The 27,934-nt window shown below is 50.4% G+C and overlaps 1 protein-coding gene across 2 annotated transcripts in view; it reads left to right on the plus strand.

Moving 5' to 3' along the window:
• The window catches only part of CREB3L1 (cAMP responsive element binding protein 3 like 1), a 46,150-nt gene that overhangs the window by 14,159 nt on the left and 4,057 nt on the right, over positions 1 to 27,934 (plus strand). Inside the window, exons 2-9 of one of the 2 annotated variants that reach the window (XM_054199470.1) lie at positions 10,587 to 10,815; positions 15,545 to 15,705; positions 17,380 to 17,458; positions 18,409 to 18,569; positions 19,180 to 19,329; positions 20,126 to 20,184; positions 22,082 to 22,150; positions 24,516 to 24,615. In XM_054199470.1, the coding sequence (XP_054055445.1) occupies positions 10,587 to 10,815; positions 15,545 to 15,705; positions 17,380 to 17,458; positions 18,409 to 18,569; positions 19,180 to 19,329; positions 20,126 to 20,184; positions 22,082 to 22,150; positions 24,516 to 24,615 (1,008 nt within the window). The remainder of the gene's footprint in view (positions 1 to 10,586; positions 10,816 to 15,544; positions 15,706 to 17,379; positions 17,459 to 18,408; positions 18,570 to 19,179; positions 19,330 to 20,125; positions 20,185 to 22,081; positions 22,151 to 24,515; positions 24,616 to 27,934) is intronic. The other variant, XM_054199471.1, reaches the window with a different exon arrangement.

Below are 27,934 nucleotides of genomic sequence, written 5' to 3' on the forward strand. Positions count from 1 at the left end.
TTTCAGTGCATAACAGGTTTCCTGTCTTTAAAGGAACATGGGACTTTTTCTTCCCAGAAGCCTCTGACTTTACTGGAACACACGATCCCAGGCATCTTCCCATTTCTACTACTTTTCACTAGCTACAGGGTACTCAGCTGATAGGCCTTGTTGTGGAGAAGTCCAGCTTGGAGGGGGGATAGCTGGAGAGCCAGGTGTTGGGAAAGGGTTTGCACAGGCTGCCTGTCTCCTTCAGCCTTGATTTTCATCCTGTGGTTGAAGTGATTGCATTATCTCTTACCAGTCAGATCTCCACCCTCCTCTTTGGAAACACAGGGATTTGACCCCTTGTTCACCCAACATCACACCTTCGTTATTCCCCAGGATGGTGTAAATCCAGGCTGTCCCAGTAGTGATGAATGGTCTGAGAGGTGTCACTGCCCTTCGCAGGCTAGGAAGGATTTCCCCAATCTGCAGAAACTCTGGTTTCTGCAGCTCCACCGCTGAGGTGAAAATGATACCCTCAGCATTGGAGCTGAAGTTTAATTTCCTATCTGCTGCTCAGGGCACAGATTTTCCACTGGGATATTGGCAGCAGGTCAGAAATCTGCATTCCAAGCTGAATTGCTTCGAAAACAGTCCTGGTGCGGGACCCCATTCAGTCTGCTGGTTGCAAAACCCAGCTCTTGCCCAGCCTGGCCACTGAAGAGTCCCAGCTCTTGCTCTCTCAAGATTTTGGGTGAAAAACACTCACATCCTTAAGTCACAAATCAGCTGGTCCAGACTTAGTTGCTTGGTAATTGCCCTTTACAAAGGCCCAAGGAATGAAAGCCACCAGTAATGTTTGGTATTAGCTGCATGCCTCAGCTTTTGGACTTGAACAGCATACAGCTATCTTCCTCTTCCAAGGCCTGCTTTTCTTTATGGGTCTCCAGGGACCTGCCAGGGGACAAAATGTGAATTATCTCTGATTTTGCTCTCTGAGCACTACAGAGAAACAGTTTCAATGAGACAAATGAAGCTGATGGTAAAGATAATACAGTCCTTTCCTCCTTCTCCGGTTATCTCCCAAAGCAGATTTCCTCTATCTCCCCGGGCACCTTTCTTATTCCTTAGATTGCCTTTCTTGCAAGATGCAGAAAAAAGGCCCATAATGGCATGGGGGTGACAAGCAGTGTAAGAGCAGAGATCTGCCGATGCTGGTGGCTCCAGCCCAGTATTGGGCAGGGCCAGAAGCTTCCAAGAAAGATGGAAGAAATGGCAGAGTGGCGTTTATTCCAGTTTATTTTGGTTATTGAATGAATTCCTCCATCCCACTGACTGGTGACTGGCTTGAGCAGTTGCATCTCTCTAATTTATTTTTAATTGTACTGAACTGTATTTCATGTCTTTTGGGGATACAGTGAGCTTGGCTTCACTGCAGCATGGCAGTGTAGTTCAGAGTCACGCAGAGTAAAGCAGTATTTTGTTTCGTTTGCCCTGCCTGCTGCCTTTCGTTGCACTGCATTTCCCTCTCCATCAAGCAGAATTTTTCCCTAAACTGTCCAGGCAGACATGCCACACACAATTAAATCCACGTAGGATTTCTCAGGGTAGATTTCACCTCTAGATTTGCAGGGCTGAGCCAGAGCTGCACCCCTAGGTTGTGCAGCGGTGCCGCACGCCAACAGGCAAGGCCGCAGATGGCGTTCTGGCTGCTGCGCCTCTGCGGGGACTGAGACGGGATGGAAGTGTTCGGGCCCCGCAAAGGGCACACCTGGGTGGACGTGGATCAGGGTAATGTAGCAGATAGGGCCTTCGCAAAGATGATGGATTATATTTTCACACGTAACAGGATAAAGTTCACATTAACCTCCTCCCTATGACGCTACAGCAGGTGAAAGACTCCTGCCCTGCCCCGACACAGTGTGGAGTTAGGGTGTCTTTGGGAGCCCGCTGCAAACTCGGCTGATGCTGCCAAGTTAACACAAAGAGGTAAAGCACCACTTCAGACAAAAGGGCAGAGTCCCTGGGGGGAGTTATGACGATACAGCTTCTTTCTCTCAGAGCTACTGCTCATGTGAAGTCTCTGCCCGGAGACTGTGCTGACCTTGGCTTGGGAAGGGGCAAAGAAGAGGAAGAGACCCCTGCCAGCTTACCCAGGGGTACCTGCATTCCCACGGAGAACACCTCCCACGCATCTCCATTCAAACCCATCCCAGCTGCCATGATGATGGCTCAGAAATAAAGGCAGCTTTGTTTTGTAGCAAGCAGGTGTCTTCGGTTCTCTGAGCTCAAGAAAAGCCTTGAAGGACAAACTTTTTATTTACCTTTCACAGACTCCTAGAAATAGCCCCCAGATCTTCTGCCAAATGAAGTTTAAAAGCAGCTGATCTACACATTTCATCCTGAGTGGGTTGTGTCCACTTCTGCATATGGTTTAAGTCCTTCTCTAATTTTTTTTTATCAGAGTCGGCTGCAAGGGTGTTGTAAGCCAAAGGAAATTTGGGATGTTCATTGCATATGTAGTATACACACCGCAAAAGGTCACTGGAAAGCAGAGGCATTCCTCTTCAGCCTCCAGGGTGCTGCTGCTGGGAGGAGAGGTGCTTCTGTCTCTGCAGACTCAGCCAGTCTTGTGCAACAGGCAGATTGTGTACTGTAGCTGCTTTCCACCCCGGGCCAGTGGAGCCTGGTTTGCCCTAGGGGAGGCTGTCCTGTTCCCCCTCCTCCCTAGCACACACATACCTGCTCTGCACCCTAGCATCTGCAGGTGGTTGGAGGGCACACAGATGGCCCCACCACTGTGGACAGGCCACAATGACACATTTTTTGATTCACCTCACCCTGGGCTCTACCCTCTCCACAGTCATTCCCCTCACAGGGTGCTTCCAGTCTTTCCCACATCACCACTGCCCGTGTCAACTGCTAATCCCATTTATGCTGAGCACACTAAATCCAGGTGTGGATACACCAGTGTCCGTGACTCTTCTGCCACAGCTGCAGCAGGTGCCTTTGGTGCCTCCTTCAGGGCCATTGGGAAACCCAGCTACGGGCTGGCAGATTTTAGCTTTCCATGTACTTTTTTATTTTTTTTTTTTCCTTTCAGGGACAAAAACATTTAAGTTAAAGACTTAACTCACCCACTCCTCCCCTCCACCCCCGTGCCTGGGTGCCTCCCAAGATTCCTCCCCAATGAGCAGCAGGCTTGCAAACTCCGAGCTGGGCATTACACGGCTACAATCACAGCCACAGAATTTTGATGTGGCCGGTATTGTGCGTATGCTTTTAACATTACCCATTCTGTCAGCTGATATCCCCCCCGCCCCGGCCCCGCTGGGGTTGGAGGTGTGGGGGGAAACGACACACTAAACCTTTATACTGACACGGAGGTTACTGCAAACCCTGGGAGCGGGGTGTACCCGAACTCTTGCGGAGAGGCTGGGACGATGTCCTCTGAGGCACTGATTAAGACATCCCAGGATGAAAAAACACCATGAAGGGGCAAAGGCGAGGCCTCCTCACGGGGCAGAGCCCGAGGGGAAGGCGGGGGGGGAAGGGCCGGGAGGGGGGCGAAGCGGGGGGCCCTTCCCCCCCCGCCTTCCCCTCGGGCTCTGCCCCTCCACCCCAGCGTCCACTCCGGCCTCAGCGTCCAGCCGGGCACGGCGAGGGGAGCCCGGGCAGGGCCGCAGCCAGCGGGGCCGGTCCGTGAGGCACAGCGCGCCGCAATCCGCTCCGTCCTAACCCTGCACTCCTCCCGCCCGCCGCGCGCGGCTCCGCTGGCAGCCACCTCCCATTGGCCGGCGCCCGGCGCCGGCGGCCAATGGGCGGCCGCCGCTGCCGGCCGTTGGAACGGAGCCGCGGCGACCGTTAACGGTTCCGCCTGGCGGGGCGGCGGGGGGTGAGGCGGCCGCGGGCACCTGGGGCCTCGGCGGGGACCTCGGGGCCGCGGGTTGCTGCCCGTCTCTCGCTTCAGGGTAGCGCCTTGCCTTGGCGCCGCTCCCTTAGTCGCCTTCCCCCTGATTGTGTCTTGAGCCTCCGTCGTCCCTCCTAGGTCTTGTGGCGCCTAGCGCTGGAAATTGTAAATCCAGGCCCTTGGCACGGATGCGCGGTGGATAGGAGGTTTCCACACAGAGCTGTGCCTGAGCCTTGCTGGGACTTCGGAAGGCACCGCGGACACAGCTGCGGGTGTTGCCACCGAGGAGTAACCATCGGTCTGAGGGGCTGCAGCCCCTGTGGGGAAGGAGCTGATGGCACAGCTGGCCAGTGCAAAAGCAGGTCACTTGCCTTGCTTTCAGTGACCATAAACCCCCCAGCTCTCTGTCATTCTGCATTATTCTACAGACAACAATAAATTCTGGGCCTAGTTCCAGATCAGGTTCAGTCAAATCCTCCGCCACTTGGAGGCTGAGTGTCAGGGAAAGCGTTTGGTTCACCACACAGTCCAAGGCTGTGACGCTGAAAATACTCATGGGTGACCATTGCGGGCAGTCTCTGAGAAAGAGTGAGGGGTGCTGCTGGTCAGGATGCTGTCCTGCTGCTGGAGGGAAATAGCACTGGGGTTTGCAGATGTTCTTCATAGATGGGGGGTTTGCAGAAGTGCTTCAGCCGTGCCATGCAGAGGAGCAGGGACAGCAAGGGGGTAGCAAATCACTGTCATGCTATCCAGGCAGACCGGGGGCCTGGGCAGACCAGCCATGGAGCAGCAGGGAGCCGTGGTACATGAGGGGAGAGACCAAGAGCAATACGGGTCAGGACAGAGGGACACCAGAGGGGTCTGAGAGAGCCAAGGGGTGGCTGGATGATCACTTGTGCCCCTTGGGGTGCACATGCACCAACTAGACTGTGAGGAGAAGTGTGCACAGCATCTGTCCATCCTGCCTGGATCTTGTTAACACTGTCAAGACCTTTACTTTCATAAGGTCTAAAATTCATTGCATTTTAAAGAGAGCAGAAGGACTGTCTGGAGTGTATGGGCTCTTCTTTCCTGGAATGTAAAGGAAACCTCAGTTGTGAAGCTGGAGTGCAGGGGGCTTCATTCCTTAGTGAAAGCAGAGAAGGGAAATGCAGATGTCACAGCTGGGACAGGAGATTTATCTTGGCAAGCAAAGAGGAAAAATACTTTCAAAAAGAAAAGAGAAAACTCAGAAGAATCCCCTCCCCATCTGCACTGCCTGCCAGCACGAGCAGAACCTCCAACCTGCAAAGGCCCTTCGTCTCCTGGGTCTGGGCTGCCGCCCAGCTGGATTAGCCCCTTGCCGCTTTCTCTTTGGAGCGAGACCATTGCGGTGGGAGCAGGGAGGCTGTGAGAACCAGGCTGATCCTGAAGGGAGATTGTCTCCAAACAACTCAGCTGGAGGTGGGAAGGGGAAAGTCACAGTCAAAGGATGGAAGCGTGACAGATGCAGCCAGGGTGACCACAGAGGAGAAGTGGATCCAGGGAGAGGAAACCGTCGCCTTCTCAGCTGTGCCTGGTGCCACTGGGCTATCAGAGTGGCACCTTAAGGCATCCCATGTGCAACTGGGCAGGGGAAAAGGCTTAATGCCTCAGTCTCTGCTTGGGCCTCCCAGAGGTCTTACCACCAGATCTGGGTGGGGGGAAATAGAGACCTTGCATTTGGATGTCTGGATGCTTTACATTAGCTCCCAAGATAACTGTTGTACAACAGGAAAGGGTGTTCGAACGAGAAGTGCACGCACGCACATACAGTGTGCTATTTAGACAACCCTAAGCATGAGGTCAGGATGAAAACATGTGGTGGAAATATGTTTGGAAGAGTCAGTGCCGATGTCGGTCATAGTGGGAGGGAGCAGGAGCCAGGAGCTGACAGATTCTCACTCTCTCCTCATGCTGAGGTGGCCTTAGCCTGAGAAGATTGTCTTGTGACACCAGAGCAGGTTAAGGTGCTCTGTTGGGCCTGGAGATGCAGTGGTCATTGCCTCCCCCATGCCTGCGCAGGCTGGCTGGTCCCCTTCGGGCACTGCCTCCCCATCCTCCTAGAACTGCGGTGGGGGGACGGGCAGCCAGAAATGGGGCTTGGATCAGGAAATCCAGCACATCCTCGCCATTGCGTTTCTGTCCCTTGGCTGCCCCCTCCCTGACCGCTCACTAGTAATACAGCTTTGGAAACACATCTCGTGCTATTTCTTGGCTTTGGAGCCTAGTTAGAAGGAGAAGGAAGGAGGGTGTGAAAGGGAGGGGGAGATAGCAGGAGCGAATAATGCAAAATGAGACTGTGCTGCGAGCTTTGTATCCCATCTGGAAGCTGTTTTCCCCCAGTACACTTCACACCCGCTCCCTCTGGGCCACGATGGTAAGGATCACATTTCCCAGTTGACTGGTCCCACTTGCTCAAGCCAGGCTCATCTGTGTGAAAGTTACTTGAGATATCTTAAAGGAGAATCTCAGTAGAGTTGCCGAGTCCTTCATTGTCACAATTAGAAATTCTTGGCCAATTCTTTGAGGAGCAGGAGTTGGCTGATCTCAGCCTGGCTGGAAGGTGTTCTCAAGGAGAGAGTCTAGGCCTTGAAGAGGGTGTAAGAGGCTGAGCCTGCTCTGCTCATGCATCTCTGTTCATCGCACCTTCATTCATGTCCAAGTCCTGTGGACTCTTTCTTGGACCTTCCACCAACATGTGTCTCTGGTCTGCTGAGATCTTCACTGCAATGGCGTCGGCAAAACTCTCCCCAAAGCCCAGCAAAGTCATTACATTTAGTGGCAGCACATGAAGGCCTTTGGCTGTGCTGGCCCCAGTCTAGGTGGGAAGGGAGGACTAGTGGCTGCCCAGCATCTCCTTTGGCATGTTACTTTCCAGCTAGGAGAAAGCTACCATCCATTTGGTCAGGTGATAAACCTGCTTCTGTTTATCACTCAGAAACTCGGAGCACTGACCCTGCCATAGTCTGCCATGATCCACACAGCCCTGAGACACCATACCCTGGGATCTGCAGTTCCCTGGAGCCTTCTATCTCACGTGTGTTAATGAAGAATACGTCTGAAGCCTTCTCTGAGTTTTGCGAGATAGGTGCAGTTCCCCCAGCGAGGCTAGGTGGGACAGAATTTGCATATTCTGGGTTAGCAGGCTCCATCTAAACTAATTGACAACAGTTTTGGTGGCATCTATCCAAAATAAGCTCTGGGCTGCTCCTCACTGTGCCCATCACAGTCGGTTCTGGACAAGAGGTCACTTAAGAGGAAGAACTCTTACCATGTGGCTGCATGCATGGCTGTCTTTACTGATCTGAAATCTGTCCTGAAGTTAACAATACCTTTTGTCATCAGGACAGAACAGAGCCAACCAAAGAGACAGCAGTCTTCCTGGGACATAGTGGCTTAGCTTCCTGCTTGTCCTGTAGTCTCCGTTGTGGATATAGCCAGCTACAAAGCCATGTCATTATCTTGGTTTGCTTTTCCCTTCCTTCTTCTGCTTTCCTCTGCCTCTTGCCACTGCCTTTGAGTAAAATAGCAGCCACCAGCTCTGTGACAGCTCTGGGTGCTCTCCCTCTTTGAGGGTGTCTGATCCTTGGTGCCCTCTTTGATAATAACCATAGTTATTCACAATTTCATAGGCTAGCTCCCTTCTCTCCATCTTCTCTGTCTGGAGATGTTGGACTGGTATGTGTATGATTGGCAAGAGCTGAAAGGGGGTTGCTTTGATGAGGAGGCTTTGCCAGTATTTAGTTGTGCTGGAGGATAAGACCTGGGAGCCCATAGAGGGGTACGTGCCCCAACATTTATGGATTCCCAGGGAGGGTGTGAGTTTCATTCTCTGCTTGTCACCCATGTTTTTCCCATACTGTGCAGTAGGTCTCTGTCTCTTGGGAGAGAATGGGCTCTTGGGGGACCTGAACTCCTGCATCTCTGGGAGAACAGTGTTGCCTTCATCCTCACTTCCAAGCAGGGACGTCCTCCAGCAAGCCTGTCTGAAAGAAGAACCAGAAATCTGCAATTACTCCTGCCAGTGTTGGTGCCTGTGTTAAGGCTCTTATACTCAGCCCCTTGCACTCATTACCATTTCTCACCCCTTAGCCACTGCTGGGGAGGTTTTGTGGTGTCAGGATAAAACCAGAGGCACATCTCCACCTCTTCCATCTGGGTAGGTTTGTTCTACAATGGGAATACTGTTGACTGACCAAGAGATCCTTGTTCTAAGCATGGGTGGGATGCCTCTAAAAGATAGTGTGGAACTACTGCATAAATGCATCTTCTTGACTCTCTTCACTCTCACTTCTGCCTTTGTTAATGCACTGTTGTAAAAGAAATTTGAAGCACGTGGCAGAGTCGCAGACAGTTCTCCCTGCAGCTGTCCATCCAGCTCTGCTTCTCCTCCAGGGTTACATGGTGGTTCTAGTTTTGATAGTTCTGACAGTATATATGATTTGGGTGCCTTATGTTGGATCCTGGCTCTGCTGTGCTGTCATGGTGTGTTGGCAGCCAGAACTCTGAATCCCTTCACTTTTCTGCGGTTACGTTCTCACCCTTACCGTAAGGCTATCGTGTTCATATCCTGTGTTTGCTTGTGTTGTTTAGAGAAAGCAAGACAAAGAACAGCTGTTACATGAGCAGGCAGTCTCTGGGGTTAATGCTCAGAACTCCAAACTCTTTACCCCTCCATGCTGTAGGATAAGACGAAAACTGGTTTTCCAGTGCTTTTCAGATAAATATCTAACCCAGTTCCATCTGCTGACTCAGCTCCCTCTGAAGAACAGTTATGCTCAGCACAGATGGGAGGTGTTTTCTGTCGCTTGATTCAAGTGCAGAAATGCTTCTAGGCAACTTGGAAATGGCTGGGTAGATTTTACCAAGCTACCCCACCAACTCCATTTCCGGTATGGGAACAAGTGGCGAAAACTTCAGCCCAGACTATCCCAGGCAGGGCCTCAACACTGGGACTTAGCATGACTGTACCTTCTCCCCCTTACCTGCACACGCAGTGTCTGCCCTTCCAGGGGAGCCTCAGATGGTGGTGTGTCAGGCTGTTACTCCAGCTAGTGGGAGGACAGGACATGTGGGAACGAAGCTAAGGGAGAGAAACCTTGTGTCAGGCAGAATGCAGGCAGTAGACACTCCCCCCCACTTCCAACATGCTTTGTGGGCATCTGATTTTTTAAATTGAGTGGCCGAGGGGTGATATTGGAGGGTGAAGGGCACTGGCATGTTGGGAGACTGCTGCAACTCACTATCTCCCTCCCCCACTTGGTGGGAAGCGTGTGTCTGTTCACCTGGAGCCTACTTCAATCCCCAGCCTCACCCCAACCTTCTGACAGCCAGCATAATGTTGACAGAGTGATACTGTGTTCAGGTAAAACAAATATACCTTCCTGTAGGAGCAGGAACCTGCAGGCTCCAGTATCCGGGGTCCTCTGACCAACTCCTCCCTCAGTCCTAGTGCTGTAGAAAGAAAGGACTGCACGCACGCCATGCTTCTCTGGGAGCTGGGCTCTTTCCTGAGCTCAGCTCTCACATTGGAATTCATTGGCATTCATGTCTCCACTCTAGGACCTGCATGCTGTCGCCCAGTCTCTCTCATCCATACCCTGTTCCTCTTGGTATTTCAATATGCTGCTTTCAATGCCTTTCTGCCCACCCAGATGCTTTTCCAGGCAGGGGGAGGGGACCCAGTCTGACTCTGCTGAGCTCTCTCCAGTTCATTTAAGTTACACAGTTCCGTCTGTGTAATATAGTCACTTGAATGTATCTGTCTTTTCTTTCCTCTCCCTGAGCCAGAAGCCTCAATCTGCCAACAAATGGGATAATTTTTCAGCTGGTGTTTGGCAACCATCATTTTTCTCCCTGCCCAACCAATGCTTTGTTGTAGCAAATGGAAAAGTTAGTGATTTGACTTCTGCATAGGAGGATATGCCTCAAAGGAAACAGGTTCCCTGTAGCATCAGGAGCCCAGCTCTGCAGCAGCACTGGCCAAATTTACTGACTGTTACTGGAATGATTAGTGGAATGATTGTTTGTTGTTAACAGCCCATCTGTAGTGTTTAAACTTCATCGGGGAGCTGAATTTCACAGGCATTATCTGGCTAGAGGACAGCCTCATATGGTCCACAGAGGGGCTGTGAAATCCCAGAGGAAATTAAATACAACAGGGGGCCTTCCTGTTATGTTGATCCAACTGATCTTTTTTTCTCTGACAGAAATCAGCAGCTGGATTGGTGTTCTCTGGGGCATCAGAGTGCCTGTTGCTGCTGGCAGAGAACATGAGAAAGTGTCTGTCACCAAGGACAGGTGCCGAAGACCTTGATTTTCTGCCACACTTGCATTTTGTCATCACAGGGATTTCTTGCCGTGTGCTCTTATTCAGCTCGTTGTCACAGTGAGATGATGTTGGGAAGCTGAACATAGGTACCCACAGAGGAAAGGGGAGATGTGAGAATATAGAAGAGCTTCATAAGTGTTTGTGGCATAGATAGACGGAGAAGATGTACAGCACCATGGACCTTTCTATCTTAATTCAAGGTGTTTTTATCAAACTGATGCAGGCAAGTGATAAGAACTGCTTTTTCCCATCCAAAAAGGGCTATTGCTGAGGTTTGGCTCTCAGAGCAGGGGAAGGCTCTCAAATCCCTCTTGGAGTTGACACTAACACTCTCTCCCTCTTTTTTTTGTCTTTGCTCAGCATTTCTCAGAGAACCTGGATCACTTCTCTGACAACATGGAGGATTTCTCCAACGACCTCTTCAGCAGTTTCTTCGATGACCCAGTACTGGCTGAGAAGAACCCGCTGCTGGACATGGACCTGGATCCACCCACTCCAGGCATCCAGGCAGAGCACAGCTACTCCCTCAGTGGAGACTCTGCTCCCCAGAGTCCCCTCGTGCCTGTCAAGACTGAAGATAATGTTAACGGTAAGCATGAGACGTGCACACTGCACAGCTTCGGGCACATCTGTTAGCAGAGGCTCTGGCTGGCTTCCATATATAAGGACACACTGGCTATTCCCTGGGCTTGCGCATGGCAAATCCAGGGAAGAATTTGATCTGCCGTTGTCAAATACAGCCCACATTTTTTCCTTCAGTTTGTGCTCTGACAGTCACATTGCTCCTTTGCCGGGCTAAGTGTTATTTACGAGGATGATAATTGGTTGTGGTTCCATGTGCTGCCAGCTTCTGGCAAGTAATAGGCAATGTCTCTTTAGGACCCTGCAAACCTGGGTGTGGGTGCCCTAGATCCAGGTCTGTTTTGGCATCGGGCAGCAGGGTTTTGGCTTGAATATAGGAAGCATGAGGCTCTGGCTGCAACCAGTGCTGGTACATGTGGAAAGCTAAGTGGCTTCTTTACCAGCAGATCTTTTAGCAGCAGACAGAGAGGAACAGTCATTTCAAAACCTATTTTTAAAACAATTCATTTTGGGATAATTTATGATGGCTGGATATTTTTAGAGCCATCCTTGCAGAGAGTCCTGTAATTTGTGGGACTGTGTGGGTGTCCCAACAGCTGATGGACACCAGGCTGCCTGAAAAAGCAGTGGCACAGGCTCAGTATACACAGAAGAAAGCTGTTCCTTTGAGCAAGAGTGAGTCCTGGGACAGAGGCTTCCCTCTCATGGCCAGGAATGATCCCAGCTCTCTGGTACAGACACCACGGCAGGAGAAGAGGAGCTGGCCTCCGCTGCCTCTTTAGTCCCTGCAAAGGGCACAGCCATCAGTGCCACGTTCCTTAGGGGCCACTCAGAGAGATGCTGGGAGACAGGCTCATGGCAGGCCAAGCAAGCTGTGCCTTAGTACCAAAAAAGCTTTCCATTTACATTTATTTTTCCTTAGCTTTTAACCCCAGTACAGTCTTGGAGGGCACTCAGCCCAAACCGGCAACTGGGCGACTAACTAAAAACAAACCAGCATGAGCGCATAGACAAACCTTTATTTTGCCCCTGCAAATGAATATGAGATGAGGCACGGGAATGAAAGAAGCAAAAAGCTTCAGTTTGTAGAAAGCAGTGAAATGAAGTCTGCCTGCATGAAGCTACCGCAGGGGCTCCTCTCTGAGACACTTGTCACCACTTCTGCTCCTCTCCTCTGTGTCTGGACATGCCCCTGCTTCAGCTGCAGCATCTCCAAGACAAGACCTCCTCCTGAATGGAGAGCAACACTGATCCTTGGGCAGAGGCCAGCACAGGGTGTACAGCGCATGACCCAGATCAGCTCTATACAGGGGGTAAGGCCTAGTATTAATGTGACAGGTATAGGGGTATCTATGCACCCACTCCTGCAGTGGGATAATTCAACCCATCTTTCCAGGGCTATCTTGGCTTGTAATTGGATGTGAGTCATATTCTAGTTTAGCCCTGAGTCAGGTCCAGTATTTGTAACACTGTGCAGTCCTTTTGGCACAGTTCCATCCAGTCTCAGTCCTTTTAGACATTCACTTCAAATTAATTACCCGGGAATGGCTTTTCTTTAACATTAAGCAAGCTCTGCTTGGTCTGCAGAGCTCCTCAGGAATGCCTGGGTACTGTCTGGGCTTGAAGCTGGCTGAGGCTTGCTATTTATCAGCTTTCTCACAGCTTTTCTACAGATCTCCAAAACACTTCAAAATCCTGCCCCTTCCCACATGGATCCCACTAATATGGGTCAGCTAGGGCAAGCCACTGGGTGCATTGTGACCCTGCTTATCAGTAGAGTCTGCTTTCCAGATGGTTTGCGCATATGGCCTGGCTGCTTCAGTTCTCAGTACTAACCCTCAGTTCTGCAGGGCGTGATTTGATGCCAGGAGCAGGGGGAGCCAGGGTTGTGCAGAACAGCGGGTGCTGGACCAGCCTCAGGCTAGTGCCCGCACTCCTGTACAGGTCCTGCTTCCTCACTGCTCTTTGCCTCACCTCCTCAACCAACGGTAGCTCTGGATATCTCTCAGCTGTACTTTTTCCCGTTATGTACAGAGTATCTAGAGCAAAGGATAAGCCTCACCCAGCAACATACGTGAAATCTGTAATGGTTACAGACTGGCCATACCTCTGAAACATCCTCTCAGGCAGCAGAACATAGAGGTGTCCACACAAAATGCCTTCTCCTCAGTCCCTCATTGACCCTCTCATGGCTTATGTGTTTCTGATTCTGTAACCCAATCGCTCCCCTGATAGATCTCCCAGGGTGGGAAAGAGAGCAGGGTCAGAATGTAGACAGGAAATGGGAGGACAGCACATACTTATTTGGGTGTCTGCTCCTTAGACTGTCTGGACTGACAGCATGGGGGCTGCTCTCTTGCCGAGTCGAGTGTGAACAGGGAGAGCCCTTGGTGGTCTGCTCTCCCTTGCCTGGTAACTTGCTTCAGCAGTAGTCCTCCCAGACAGAGATGCCCACCCCTCTGAGAAAGAGAGAAATGCAGAGCTTTGCGATAGAAAAGGAAGATGAGGCTTAAAATCACAGTCAGGGAACTTCAGATTAGCCAGTAGGTAAAACCTTCCTGTAGTGGGCATAATGAAACTGCAGAAGAGATTTAATGGGGGAAGCTGTGGACTCTTCGTCCCTTTTCAGAGGGGTAAGATGAAGTCAGACAACCATCTGTCAGGACTGACGCCGGTTTAGTTGAACTTGCCTAGAGCAGTGGGATAGACTGGAAGACCTCTCAAGGTTCCTCATCTCTGTGACAGCCTGTGATCAGGCAGAAGAATTCAGTCCAAGTCTTCTGGCTGCAAACACTTGTGGCTGTGTAACACCTTGCCTCCTTCCGACAGACAGGGCCTGTCTGCATACCAGGGGTAACTGGGACTTCACTACCAACTGCAGGTTTGGTGTCCTTCACAGGACAGAAAAAACGCAATTCAGTCTGTGTCTGCTCAGCAGCTTCTCTGTTGTCACGGTTGTGCCGTGCACCCCTGCCTGAGACACTGCCTGACAACATTGGTGCTGCTGCATTGTGGGAAGCTCTAGGAAGTGATCCAGCAGCACTGAGAGCAGCACTCAGCTGATATACACACAGAGCAGCCACAGGAACTCATGTCTGTGCCTGAAGATGTCCAGTTGCACAGGGAGCTGGAAGGAATGAGCCTCAGCTAGAGAGACCTGTCTAGTCAGCAAATTAAGAGGTGCGAGACCAAAGACAGGAAGGCAACATGTTCCACTGGCAAGGGCAACACTGTGTTAACTGATACAATTCTTGCCCAATCTTTAACACCATTGTGTCCATGCAAAAGCCAGACAGAGTCAAGATTCTGCCCTGTCCTCTCCTGAGGGCAACAGAGCCTGAGCTGGGCAAAGATGTTAATCTAAGTTTAGTTCAGATGGCAGCTCCCACATGAACAGCTGCTTGCTTGTACTGTTCTTTGTGCAGGCCTTTCTGGAGCCAAGAAGGACCTTTCTCCCTCTTTTCTCTTGCCAGGACACCTTCTAGACTGAGACATGCACTGCAGAGCTGCTTTGGGCAGCAGACAGCTAGGCAACACCCCTGGGTCTGTGAGTGCTGTATGCAGAGAGCAGTGCAGAGGGATCAGAGAATGAGCCCGACTGTGGCCTCATGTTGAGCCAACTGGGATGCTACCTGGTGACACACTTAGCAATAGTCTGTCCTGTGTCAAGACAAATGCATTTCTGGTTTTCAGATAAAAAGGGGAAGGGATGAGGATTAGGATGCAGGCTCCAGGCCAGCTAGGAGTAGCTTTTTGGCAGGCTGAAGTGTTTGAAGAGCAACGAGGGGACCAAAACTTGAGAGCAGAGCCCAGGCAGCTCTCCTGCCTAGCAGGTTTTTTCCCCCATCTGAGCTGCAGCTTATCCACCACGGCCTGAATCCCAGCTTCTGGAATCTCTGCTTCCAGTGACAAACCAGGCTCATGCCGCAGATGTGCATGGGACAGAGCAGGCAGGGGTAGAGGGGAGTATCCCCACACAGCTCCATTCAGTTCTCTTCAGACACTTCCTTTCCCTCGCTGCTGCTTTGATCCCTGCCAGCAATGGCAGTGGGGCATGGCTGTAGGCAGCAGTCCTCCTGAGCAGCGCGGGGTGGAGGAGGGAGCCTCAGAGGTGAGACTGAGGGGAGCAGCTGTGTGAGCAGCATTACAAGCAGGTGCTACACTGGACTTCCTTCCACAGAAACGGACCTTCCTCCTCTCCCGTCATGCAACAAAGCTCTGGTACTTGGCACAACATTGGCGGGAGGACAAAGCAGCACGTACAGCCGCTTGTCAGCCTTTCACTGTCACCGTGTTTGCCCTCTCACCAGCTCTAGCACAGAGATGGTGCTATTCTTGGTAACACACCTGGCAGCTCTGTGATGCTGGCCGTGCTGCCGAAGGAGCAACAGCCCGGCATCTTCCTCTCACTGAGCTCTAAATATAAATAAGCTCCAGAGGACAAGACTGAGACATCACTGGGGGAAGAAACCCTGCAGCTGTCCTCCAGCACTCGGGCTGCACAGTCGGAGCAGAGCAGAGGCACAATCCCTCTAGCTCTGTCCTGTCTGCTCCCTGCACGCTGGGGGTTCATTCCCTTTTGTACTATGTGTTGTGGGCCTGCACATGCTTGTGTGGTGGCAGTGCTAAACTTGGAAAGGCAGCCTCCCCAGACGGGGGGAAGCTGTCTACATGGATTATTTTTTTTCTTGTCCTGTTCTTGCTGGAGTTTGACTCTCATGTTGTGCGTATTTCAGAGCTGGAGAATGGAGTGTGGTCACTGGGGCCCAAGCTCTGCTCCATCATGGTGAAACAGGAACAGAACCTGGCTGTAGACCTGCCTGAGTCCCAGCTAGCTGCCAGCTCCATACCAGTGCTGAACCTCAACTCTCTGCAGAGACTGCCAGTCCCCGAGGAGGTGAGCCCATCTAAGATCCATCGGGAGCCTGGGCTCTCACACAGCGGCAACCCTGGTGATGCGGACCCAGCCATGTGACTGCAGGGTTCTGCTAGGTGATTTAGCTGCTGGACAGACAGAGGAAGGTGATACAAAGTCCAAATATTGCATTATTTGTCATTCCCCTCTTGAAACGGCAGTCAGAGCAGCAGCACACCTGATGCTAGCTAGAACTGTGTTCTTGATTCGCACGCTGAAGCTACAAGACACGTTATCCTTCCAGAGAAAACAATGGAAGGAGGGTTTTCTCCAGCACAGGAGGTTTTACAGTCTTGGTTAAATACAAGTGTGTTTCCTTGGCACAAAATCCAAAGGATTTTAAACTTGCATGTGCTGGAGGCCAGTCCCCCACCAGTCTGCCAGTATTTCTATAGCCACTCTTGGCTAATTTTCTTTTTTTGGACAACAGTGTCAATTGATGTGATAGCAGTGACCCCACTATTCCTGAGTATAGACCCCTGCTCTGCCACTGTCTTTTTCATGGCCTTGGGCTTATCATATGGCCTCTCACTTTTCTCAGCTGCTTACTGGAAATGGAGGTCCCACTCCAGGTCCTGCTGGCATTTTTCTATGAAGCAGCAGGAATTATTATTTCCAGGAAACAAGGGGCCACAGCTTTTGGTCATGTCTAAGTTCTTAAGAAGTCTGTTTGTTCTGAAGGAGGCTCACTTATGCCACTGGTATGTGGGTGTAAGCTGGGGGCTCAGTTCAACTGGCTTCAAGTCCAGCCATGTTGGATGGGAAGGTCTGACCAGCCTCACGCAGGCCTTGGCTATAGCAGATAACAGTAGGGCATCTCTGGGGTTCGCTTCCTTTTTCCACTCCTGCTGAGCATCTTCCCATTTAAACAACCATCCAAAAGAAATGGGTACTTCCAGCCAAAACTGCACAAACTTCCTCCATTATTTACACAGCTTGAACTCGCTGTGCCCTCGAAGCTCTGCTGTGTGTGCTCAGCAGCCGTACCATGGTGCTCTCTCAGCTGTGTTTACAGTCTGGAGGAGTTTGCAATGTGTCTGTTTAGTGTAAAAACTCCCCCAGCCTATGGTGGGATGGGGGCTCGTGAGCCAGGGAACTGAGGGGCAGCATAGCCCAGATGGGAATAAATCTACTCTTTATTTAACTCTCAGTCCCCTCCAATTGGAAACAGCTGCCCAACAGCCATGGTGAAAATCATGTTAGCAGTACAGGAGAGTTGTTCTGTTTCTGTTTCTGTACAACCTCTATACTCCCGTTTCTAATGAAGGCAGATCAAAGAGGGATTTCCCATGGTAATGCAGAGGTTGGCTTAAATGGCACTGTCTGGGTCTAGCAGGGGAAGAATTGCCGAAGATAAAAGTCATCTGCCTTTTGGAGGTACTCAGTGCACTGCTTGGCAGCATATCCATCTGCCACTGCCTCTTCCTCTGCAAACATGTGTTTGCACTCTGTGTGCCCAGCAACATGGACTTCAGGGGGCTTATGTTTGGACTCCTGTTTTTTGTTATGGGTGGTGAGAGGGTGCTTTGGGGCAGAGCTGTGAGATGGGGCAGTACGGAGAGCAGGGGAGCAGTGGCTATCAGGAGAACTTAGTGGGAGCCCTCTGGGCAGGGTGGAAGGCAGCGCGCAAGAGCTCTTTCTGTTTTTTTTCCACAGACTCCCATAGAAATGACTCCAGCACCTGTGATCAAAGCTGAACCTAAAGAGGTCAACCAGTTTCTAAATGTACCTGCAGGTAAGAAGATAGTATTTGCTGGTCAACTTACATCCCTGTATATTACTCAGATAGATAGAGATCATTACTATATGGGGAGGAAAGACAACACCTGAGAGCAGAGCCATGCATACAAGGTAGCACTGGGGCACAGACCATTAGAGGAGTGAGCGCTGCACTGTTCCAACTCAGATCAGTGTCTGGACCAACAGCCACGCACAGAATTGTTCAGACAGGGAGTCCCAGGCAAAACAGGCTACTTCAGAGTTGGAAATATGCAAGAGTGCCTTTAAAATCCTCAGAGGGACTGTAGTGTTATCCAAAAACAACCATCTGAAAGTCAGGAAATTCAGGATCCAGTTTAATTTGAAAGAAACCCAAGCATCTGAAAATCTGCCGATGCACAAATGAAAGCACTATAGGAACTCCCACTGCCCCAGAGAGACATTCCTTATGCATATTCCCACCTCCGTTAAGGCCCCCAGGGCTCTCCAGTACAAAGTGGGGACAGTTTTCAAGTGCTTGGCAACTGAGTGACCGGAGCCCCTTTGGATCAAGTGTGCTGGCAAGTGTGTGAGCCCTGTGGTGCTTTTGGAAGAGCTCATCTCTTACAGAGTTTCCTGTACTTGTGAACAGGGTATGGAGCAAAACATCACGGGCTTTGTACTCTGTTTTGGTTGACACCGGAGTACCTTACTGCTTTGTAAATACCTTTGGTGTCTTGGCAAAGCCCCTGCGAGCTCTCTGAATCCCGCAGTTCCTAGTTTAGCACGTTTGAGGTCAGCCTCAACTCTCTCTTGGGCAGTGCTCAGTCCAGCCTTGTTCTCAGACCCACCCTGTCTTGTGAGACTCATCACCCTCTCCTTTCAATCCTGTGTTATGTCAGTGCCTATTCCTGTTGCTACTGAGAGCCCTATGCCTGTACCAACAGGCTGCATGAGAGCCATTGACTTGATCTCCTTATTTCTCAGTAGATGACCTGGTGCAGATGCCTCCAACTCCACCCAGCAGCCATGGCAGTGACAGCGACGGATCTCAGAGCCCCCGGTCTCTGCCTCCCTCCAGCCCAGCCCGACCTGCTGCTCGCTCTTCTACTGCCATCTCTTCCTCACCTCTCCTCACAGCACCACACGTAAGGGGGCAGCAGGACATCACTGGGACACAGGGCTCCTTGGTACTCAGAGGGGTTTGGAGGCTTTCTGAGGCTCATGTTGGGGATCCTGCCCTTGTTAAGGGCTCCAAGCTGAAAAGCTCTGGCAAAGCAATGTGGTGTCCTAGCACAGCAGTGTGGGGACAGGATGGTGCTCACAGGAATGAGGAGAGGCACAATGAGTCTTGACCAATGCCTGCCAACAGCTACTGTGTTTTAGCAAGTGCTGTCTTTCACCCCATACTTTGGGAAGTGGCCTGTGCACTGGAGGACTTTCTGAGGATGTTAATGGAAGAGAAAGGAATATCTGGGAATTCCCATAACTAGACTGTGCTCCATCGGCCAAAAGTTCTTTGGCGGGGTCCTGCACTGCAAGTGTGTAACCAGCCTCACCATGAAGGAGTAGATGCCCTCCCAAGTAAAAGAGGAAGGCAGCTGCTGAGCTGTGCCCCCAGGATCAGTTTGAGAGCAGGAAAGAGCACTGCCCTGCACCTATTTGTACTAAGCCCCTAGCTGCTCTGCAAGGCTTTAAGGGGGATTACTGGGATAGAACTCCTTGCTGATGCTGACGTCTGCTCTCTGTGTGTTTCAGAAGTTACAAGGGACCTCTGGCCCGCTGCTCTTGACTGAAGAGGAGAAACGCACCTTGATTGCTGAGGGCTACCCCATTCCTACCAAGCTGCCCCTCACCAAAGCAGAGGAGAAAGCACTGAAGAGGGTCAGGAGGAAAATCAAGAACAAGGTGACTGCCAAAAATATAACCATGCAGTTCCCATGATTCCAGAGCATCCTCAGCTGATCAGTGCTATAGTTACCCTCGCCTCCTCAGCTGCAGTGCAGCTCAGAAATGGTGGGATCCTGCCTTTGGTACACTGGTACGAGCCTCCCAGCCCACAGAAATGGTGCCATGGGGCATCTCTGCATGCGTGCTGTACATGCAGCCCTATCTGGGAAGTGCGACTTCCAGCCCAGATCCTGGGAGCGTGTGGCCTGGGATGGGGCCCACAAGCTAAGGCATCATGGATCAGACAAACCGGCCTGGTCAGGCCTTGCTTGTGGGGGCAGAGCCGTTGCATAGTCCAGGAAGGGTGATCCACAGAGCTCATTATCCAGGCAGAGGCTGTGAGACTTTAGACTCTGATTAGAAAGCATCCCCTAAGAGAAATGATGAGACCCTGAATTAGTCAACCAGTGACTCAGAAGTGGTCTGGGGCAGAATCTGCCCAGATGGCCACAGCACGTACCCATGTGAGTCAGAGGACTTCAAAGCAACCCTAAAGATGCTCTCAGCAGCGAGGGGGTCAGGCATACCGCAACAAATGGCTGTGGCCTACAGGCCAAAGAAGGCTGCATACCTGCTGCATCCATCCCTCCAAGTTTTGGCCCGGAGATTGGTGGGAATGGCAGACTGGAAAGCAACTTCCCCATTTATCTTTAGGGTGCTGTGTGTGCAGGGAGCAGACAACATGAGGGAGCCACAAAGAAATGTCTAGAGGCTTATGATACTGACTGCTCTCTGATGGCTGCCCTCCTCACAGATCTCTGCTCAAGAGAGTCGCAGGAAGAAGAAAGAATATGTGGAGTGTCTAGAGAAAAAGTAAGTTTCTTCTTTTCAGTTTTACCTTTGAAAAAGGAGTCCTATCCATGCACAGCCCCCCTTTCTAGTGTTTTTGTCTCTGAATTGCTCAGAGTACAATTCCTTGCAAGCCTGGCTGCACAGAAGTTTGGTTTGGGACCCTGCCCCTACTCCCCTCCCTCCTAGAAATCCTCTTGCAGGATAAAGATTGCTCTAGAAACCTTGTATTTCCAACTGCTTAGTTTGGCTGGTCCCTTACAGAACACAGGCCATTTTGGCTGACAACAAGGTGGGATTTTGGGTAAGAGTCATGTTTCCCCACTAGAAGTTGCTCCTACTTTGTCTGACCCATAAGCAGCAGGCCCTCTGAGGACACTGGCCACAGCTTTTCCCCCTCTATTCCCATAAGGGTGGACACACAAGCATTTGATAGCAAGAAAAACCTTTAAGTATGGTTATTCCCCACACCCCCTCCCCTTCCACTGTTCCCTGCATGAGCTTTGTTTTTCTCCTTGCAATCCTGAGGTCCTGCATGTATGGCTGGCATAACCCTAAGGTGACATCACATGACACTGACGGGGTAAAAAATAACTCTTGAGGGCCTGATCCTGTGATCCCCTCTGTACTAGCAGCACCTGATGGGCATTCCCAGGCAAAGAAGAATGCTGGGATCCAGGTGCAAATTCACATTTCTGTTTAAATACCATCCTCTTTCCTGTTATTAATACCACCTGAGATCTGCAAAATGGAAAAAAACAACCCCCAAACCCAACCTTAATTAGCTTTTCTCCCTGATGCTATTTGTTTGTATTCTCTAAGTGCGTAGAAATGCTGAATGAAAACAGATGACTCCCAGCACCTTCAAGTTCTTATGCCCTTCCATAAGCAGCTTGACGTGCATGCATGTGTCCAGGCATCAGAGCACATCACCTCCAGCTAATGTCCCACATTAACACCCAGATCCTTCAAGCTGGGGCTGGGGAGTTGGCTGACCTCGCTCAAGTGACGGGTCCAGGGTTTTCTGTGGTAGGGCCTCTTCCCCAGACGTGGCCGTGGTGCCTGTACATACTCAGCGGTTTGTTACGCTAGTGCATTGCTGTGACAGATGGCTTTCAAACAATGCCAGGTTTAAATGTGAACCAAAAGCAGCATTCAGTGAATTCTTTTAATGCAACAAGTCTTCGGTCAACTTGGCTTTCTGTAAGAGCTGTTTTTCGAAAAATTGTACTTGGGCCCTTCACCATTCAGTTTGACACCTTTGCTGCAAGCCCAGTTTTTACACGGAACGCCTGGTTCGGAGGCTGTGCTGGAAACCTCCAGCAGTCTCAGCCTGTGTCCCTGGCCTGCCTTCCTTTGAGCCTGCAGACATTCCCCTTCCTTCGTCCCAGCTGCAGCCCAACCACTTTCCCTTCCGAAGCAGTGGGAGGGAGCCCGCAGGTTCTCTGCTGCCCTCAAGTGCCCGCAGCCGGAGCTGGCCCAGCATTTTTGCAGAACTGCCTGGTTTTCATATGCGAGGCACACAGCCAGGGCAGGTTCTCAGTCTGAGCGGCAGAGGTTTGAATTTGTCCTCCTGTTCCTTTTCCATGCTCCTTAGGGAGGTTTGGAAGTGATGGAAATGCCTGCGTAACTTTGGGTCTGTTCTCACTTGACCTGTCTGTAACTGGGTGCTATTGGCTCCCCCGGCCTTCGGGAAAGCCTGAACTGGGAAATGTCGCACAGAACTGTCCACCTGCAGTCTCACCCCTGGTCTGTCAGGGCTGGCTTCAGCCAGACGAGTCAGGGACATCTGGCTCCAGGACCTTATCTGCAGGTGATGGATGGGGCCACTGAGCCTCCACACCCAAAGAGAGGCAAGGACTACGTTTGCTTTATCTGTCGGGCCTTTGTAATTAACTGGCTGTGGGTTTTATTCCCGCAGGGTTGAGACATACACAACAGAAAACAATGAACTCTGGAAAAAAGTGGAGACCTTAGAAAATGCAAACAGGTAAGAGGGGCTAGACATGACCCTCTGTAGGTGGTGGTGGGGGGTGGGCAGGAAGGGATGCCAGGGGAGCACTGAGGCAGGGGGGTGAGAAAAGAAAGACAGGTTCCCTCACCTCCTGGCGGGCCAGGCGCTGCTCGGCCCGTGGCAGCAGCGAGGCAGCTGGGTTTGGTTAGCAAGCCTGGAATGTTTGTGTTGGGACGTCCAGGCCGTGGCGCAGCGAGGGGAGGGAAGGAAGGCGTTTCTCACATCTCATCCTCCTTCTCCCTGCAGCCCTTTGGGCTCATGCTGCCCTCTCTATAGCCCTGCAGGCTGTCTGCAAGGCAGCTGCACGGAGGGAGGCCCCTCACACCAGCCTCTCAGACCCACTGTTTCTGCTCTTGGGCTCTTTGGAGGAATACAAGCCTCTGGGCATAATATGGCTCTTTCAGGTTTCTCTTAAGAGACCTGAACAGACCTGGTGAATACAGGGAAAGCCCATTCCTCTAATAAAGGTAGCCACCAGCTGCCACCAAATCCAGGGCAACTCCCTGCACATGTGGTACCCCAGCTCAGGCCTTGCCTCTTCCCCTTGCAAAGCAATCCTGAAGGATCTCCCTCCCATCTGCTGCTGCTCATATGAAAGAAGCAAGCTGCTCCCACAGCCCTGAAGCAGGCCCCTGGCTCCCTCGCCCAAGAATCTGGTGAGCATTTGTGCTCCTAATATGCAGAGCTGGTTGACTGATCACCCGGGGAATTTGCTTCCTTGGAAGCAAATAATGAAGACTCCCACCCCTGCTGTGGGGATGGGCAGCAGGAGCTGGATCAGGGCCCAGCTCTGCTCCCTCTTACCAGATGCAGTAGGTGTAAGCAAGGGCAAGGTCAGCTGCAGGGCTGATGAGGGGGAAGCTCATTTCTATAGCTCCATTTCTATCACCCCCAGCTCAAATTGAAGGGGAGAACTGCAGGCAGAGAGGCAGTCCCCCCACCCACCACTCTGCTGCCACTATAGCTCATGGAGTACTTGAGGCTCTGTCGCACTCCTTCCTTCCATCCATGACATCAGTGCTGTGGCCCCAGCTTCCAGGCCAGCCACTGGTTCCGGGACCAGGGACTGTCAGGCATGGTCTGGCTGAGGTGTGTGAGTGGCCAGATCCTCCCATCTGCTGGTGACACGGCTGCCCAGCTGCTCTCATCCACTGGGCACAGCCCGGTGCCTGGCCTCTCTGGGAACGCAGGCAGCCCCTGCTGCTGAAAAAGCACAAACCCCACCCTGCAAAATCAGGAGATTGGCCTAAAAGCCAGGAGATATTTTTTTCCAAAATACAAGTTGTGTTCTTTCTAATTCGGTTTGATTTTTGAGCACTGCCAGTGGGACGCTCTGTGCTTCTCTCCACATGTACAATGTGCAGAAGAGGATTTGGAAAGAGATAGAGCTGGGATTCTCCTGCAATCTCCTGGCTCCAGGACCTGGCATTTTATAAAAGCTCAAACATATTTGTGTAAAGCAGTCAGTACTCCCAGGGGGAAACACTTGGTAGTCTGCATTTCAGTAATTTGCAGCCCTCGGGAACTGTGTTCTGTAGTTTCCGTCGTCCCAGATTTCTTCACCAGCCCAGTGAACGATTCAGTGGCTTTTGGTAACACACCTACCACTGTTCTGTGTTTATGTGTGCCGATGCCCATGTTCAGTTAAATGGGGCAGAGAGACCTGAGCACGTGTTCTGGCTGGGGCAGCCAGAGAATGAATTAATTGCTGAACTCAAGATTTGGCTTTGCCCACATCCCTCTGCAGAGTTTGCCAGAGACTGAAGAAGGTGGAGCGGATCAAAACTGTTTTTTATTTCTGTCTCCACCATATCCACCATACGGTTTGGGGCAGAAGTCAAGCTGCAGAGCGTATCTCTCTGAGTGAAATGGGAGCAGGTGGGACAGTGCTCGAGGTCTGACCTGACTACAAAGTTCTGCCTCCATCCCAGAGCTTGATTTTCCTGGTGGCCTTCATTGCTCTGGGAGATGATTGGCTGGGCTTTGAGGCATCCAGGAGTCCTAAATCAGTGGGACATTCATAACGGTGGGTAGTTGCAGTGAAGGTTGTGGTGGATCTACTGGTGAAGTGGTGGAGGAGGTTACCTCAATGTAATGGCACCCTGGAACATTCATCCTGCAGTTCCTGCATGGTTTATATCTCAAACTCACCCTTTTTTGTTTCTTGCTTCCTAAGCCTCTTTGGTCAGAGAACTTGGGCAAGATATAGCAAGGGGGAGATACTTGTTTTCACAAGAAGGGAAAATCAGAGTAAAATATGAAGGGGGTAGTGGTGTCCTTTTGTCACTTACTGGTTGCCACCTCCTTATCATGTTTTGATTTGGGTTGTTTCCTATCCCAGGACTTTGCTCCAGCAGTTACAGAAGCTGCAGGCTCTGGTAGCTGGGAAAGTCTCCAGACCTTACAAAATGGCTTCCACGCAGACCGGGACATGCCTAATGGTATGAGCTTCATTTTCATCTTTCTTATGGGTCATGCTTCCCCAGACACTTTTGTTGTTTGCCTGTCTCTGCCCTCTTCCCCACTGCCCAGCTCTGTTGCCAGTTGCATCTGCTCTCTCCTTTTGTGTTAGAGTCACCACAACTGGGCCCTGTGTCATATATACATTGGTAGTGACACTTGTTTTTATGCAACAGCATTAGAATAATTCATGCATTTTCACTGTCTTGTTCTTTGGGCAAAGCAGCACTTTGTTTGCTTTTCATTAGCTATCGGCCATTCAGCAAAAAGTCTTCAATGAGCTTCCATTGTAATGGGTAGAGTTTTCTTTTGCTGAGTTGGTAATGCTTAATGTTTTACTCAAGTATTCCTCCCAGTGGGCATTACCTTGTGTTTATCAGCAAGAGGTGGCATCTGTTCTTGCTATGCCTGCACGTCAGCCTTTGTTAAATCTAGTCGTAATTCTCTTCATTTGCCCTTTTGACTAACCAAAATGATTCAGGGTTGTGTGTTGGTTTTGGTAATCCCTGTTTGCCTCTCATTTCTTGTAGCGGAGGATCATGGTTAAGCGATGTTGGCTTCACTGTGGAGCTCTGGGGCATGCCAATGTGTGGCCATAGAGTCAATTGCTTATTCTTCATCTCTTTTTTTCCCAGTGGGAAAGTTTCTGATCCATGATAAAAACATAACCTTCAACCCTGTGATGTCTTTGCAGGATTGTCATAGTAGCTGCTTGTGACAAATCTGTCAGAGTTAGTTATCTATATCTAGTTATAACTTCTGTACTGTTAACAGTCATGAAATACAAGCAGGTGGTGAGGTGCTTGCCTCACTTCCTCAGCACCCTCAGTATCGTGAGGGTTTGCGTTTCACTCTTGGTGCAATCAGTTTCCTTGGTTCCAGAGCCCCTGCTCTGTAATTCCCAGCACTTTCTCCTTTCAAACTCTGCTTAAACTTTTGCTACTCTTTGCTGCCCCCATGTCGGACCAGATCTTAATGACTGTCTTTTCTGTTGGCTGTTCTGTGGCTTCATTCCCAAGTTCTTTCCACATTTTTGGGTGTGACCCAGCTGGGCCCAGCGACTCATTGCTCCTTTATGCAGCAGCTCATCAGAGCACCTCTGGTTCCAGCAATTCTTCATCACCACTACATGGAATGAGCAAGTCCAGGAGAGGTGCCTTCCAGACATCCCCTGTGCTATAGGCTGATAAAATGCCTGATTTAGCTTCCCATCAATGTCTTATCTCTCCTTGCTGCTCCCTTCGTTCCACGGCATCCCAGCCCACACACCAACTCTCTCAGGCTTCCGAGCTTTGAAGCATTTCAAGAATGTGTAATTTGCTTTTCTGTCTTTGGCCAGTTCCTCTCATAGGCATCCAAGTTCCCATTTTCCATTTTCAAGTACAGCACTTCTGATCATGACAGATATGTAGAATCATCATGCCTTGCAGGATGGGAGTGGAGCAGTGTACCCTTCTTCTTTAGTTCCATGTCATTTCTGCTGGATATTTGTCCAGCCAGTTCTCGAAGGCCTCCAGTGATGAGCAGTCCTCAGCCTCCTCAGGCAAATCATTCCAGTGCTTCATTATCTTTCCCACATAAAGCTTTCTTGCAATCTCGTCTCAATCTTCCTTCCAACAGCTTAAGCGTATTACAACTTCTTCTGCCTACTGTAAGCAAGATCAGTTTACCCTCCCTTTGTGCAGCTGCATTATACATACTGTAAAACTATTGTTTTTGAGCAACTCCCTTCAGTCTGCTCTGCTAAATCACCACAATTTCTTCAGCCTGAGTTACTGAATCACTGTTTGTTCCCAGAGCTCTCTTCCAGACTTTCTCCAATTGACCTGCATCTTTTTGGAAGTACGGGGCCCAAAGCTGGACACGGTGTTCCACCTGAAGGCTGGTACAGAGCCAGCCAGCCAGCCAGCCAGAAAGCCTGTTCATACTGCCCTGGCTGAGATTTGCCCTTTGCAAAATGACATCAAATTGTGCCCACCTTGTGCTCCATTTCAACTCCCAGATCCTCTTCTGTAGAACAGCTGCCTGACCACATAATTGCTGACGTGTTTCCTCTGTTAACGAGTCCTGCCACCTCGCAGGTCTCAGCAGGTTTTGGCATTTGTCTGTATGGATCTGCTCGCTGTTGTCTTGGACCATTTCTCCCCATGGTCAAGATCATTCTGAATTTGACTGCTGACCAAAAGTTTGCTTGTAGTCACTCCCATCTGCAGATTTGATACAGTCCATCATCCAAGTCAAGCTTAACAATGTTGAATCTTGCCAAAGCCATAACGGATCTTTCTGCTACTCCATCTGCTACTTCCTCCCAGTTTGACAGTGAAACATTTGATAACTACGCTCTCAGGACGTCTTTTTTTGATTAATTTTGCCTCTACCTTTCCAACTGGTTTTGCAGTAGTTTCCTGTAGCTTAGTTTCCCTCACTTTTTAAGAGGTCAAAATAGTGAGATGGTCAAAAGCTGTGAGTTGAATGGTACTCAGAGTCAAACCAAGAGTTATTGTTATGAAGTGTTGTAGAGTTTGAACTGGAACAGAATCAGAGCATCAGTCAGAGTTAACCTGAAACAAAACAGAGTAAAAACAATGCTGGTTTGCAAAGCCCCAGTTGAAAGCCATGTTAAAGCAAGATGTTAAGTGTACTGCTCTTTCCCAGCCCATAAAGCCTCTTTGTTTTAGAAGAGAAGAACAGGCTTCACAGGCCAGGCTACCCTTTCTGGAAGTTGTGTGTTTGCCTGTGACAATTCCAAGCAACATCTATTCAGAATTTTTTTTTCCCCTGTTTTTGTGGAATAAGGGTTCTAAAAGCCTTGTGTGTTTGATATGATATGCTTAGACAGCGTCTATGCTGTCCACATTTAATTTCCTTACTTTAAAACCATCCACGAAGAGTCTGGACAACCAATATCCCTCTTTACATAGTGTAGTATCCCTGTGCTATTATTTGATCTTCCACATCTCCCACAATCCACTGGTGGTCAAAATTACCTTGATGTATCAGCTTCTGTGTGTTACTCAGGCATGGCTATTCTGAGATAGGTGGCTATTCTGAAAAGCAGTCAAGCAATTGCTGGGTGTTCCCATAGGTGTCCCCACTCGTCAAACTTACCTAGTTTATTTGTAAGTAGTAAAAATCACCAACAGATGCATTGCCTCTTTGCTCAGCCCAGTCTGAGCACTGAGCTGGCTGCAGTTAGTTATATATATACACTACCCATGGCACATGGATGTTCAGGTAATAAGGATCTGGCTCTGTATCATTTACCACGTGTCCCCTCTTGCTCTGTACTGCTGTTTCCCT

This window comes from Rissa tridactyla, chromosome 4 (assembly GCF_028500815.1).
Source record: "Rissa tridactyla isolate bRisTri1 chromosome 4, bRisTri1.patW.cur.20221130, whole genome shotgun sequence".
NCBI lineage: Eukaryota > Metazoa > Chordata > Aves > Charadriiformes > Laridae > Rissa > Rissa tridactyla.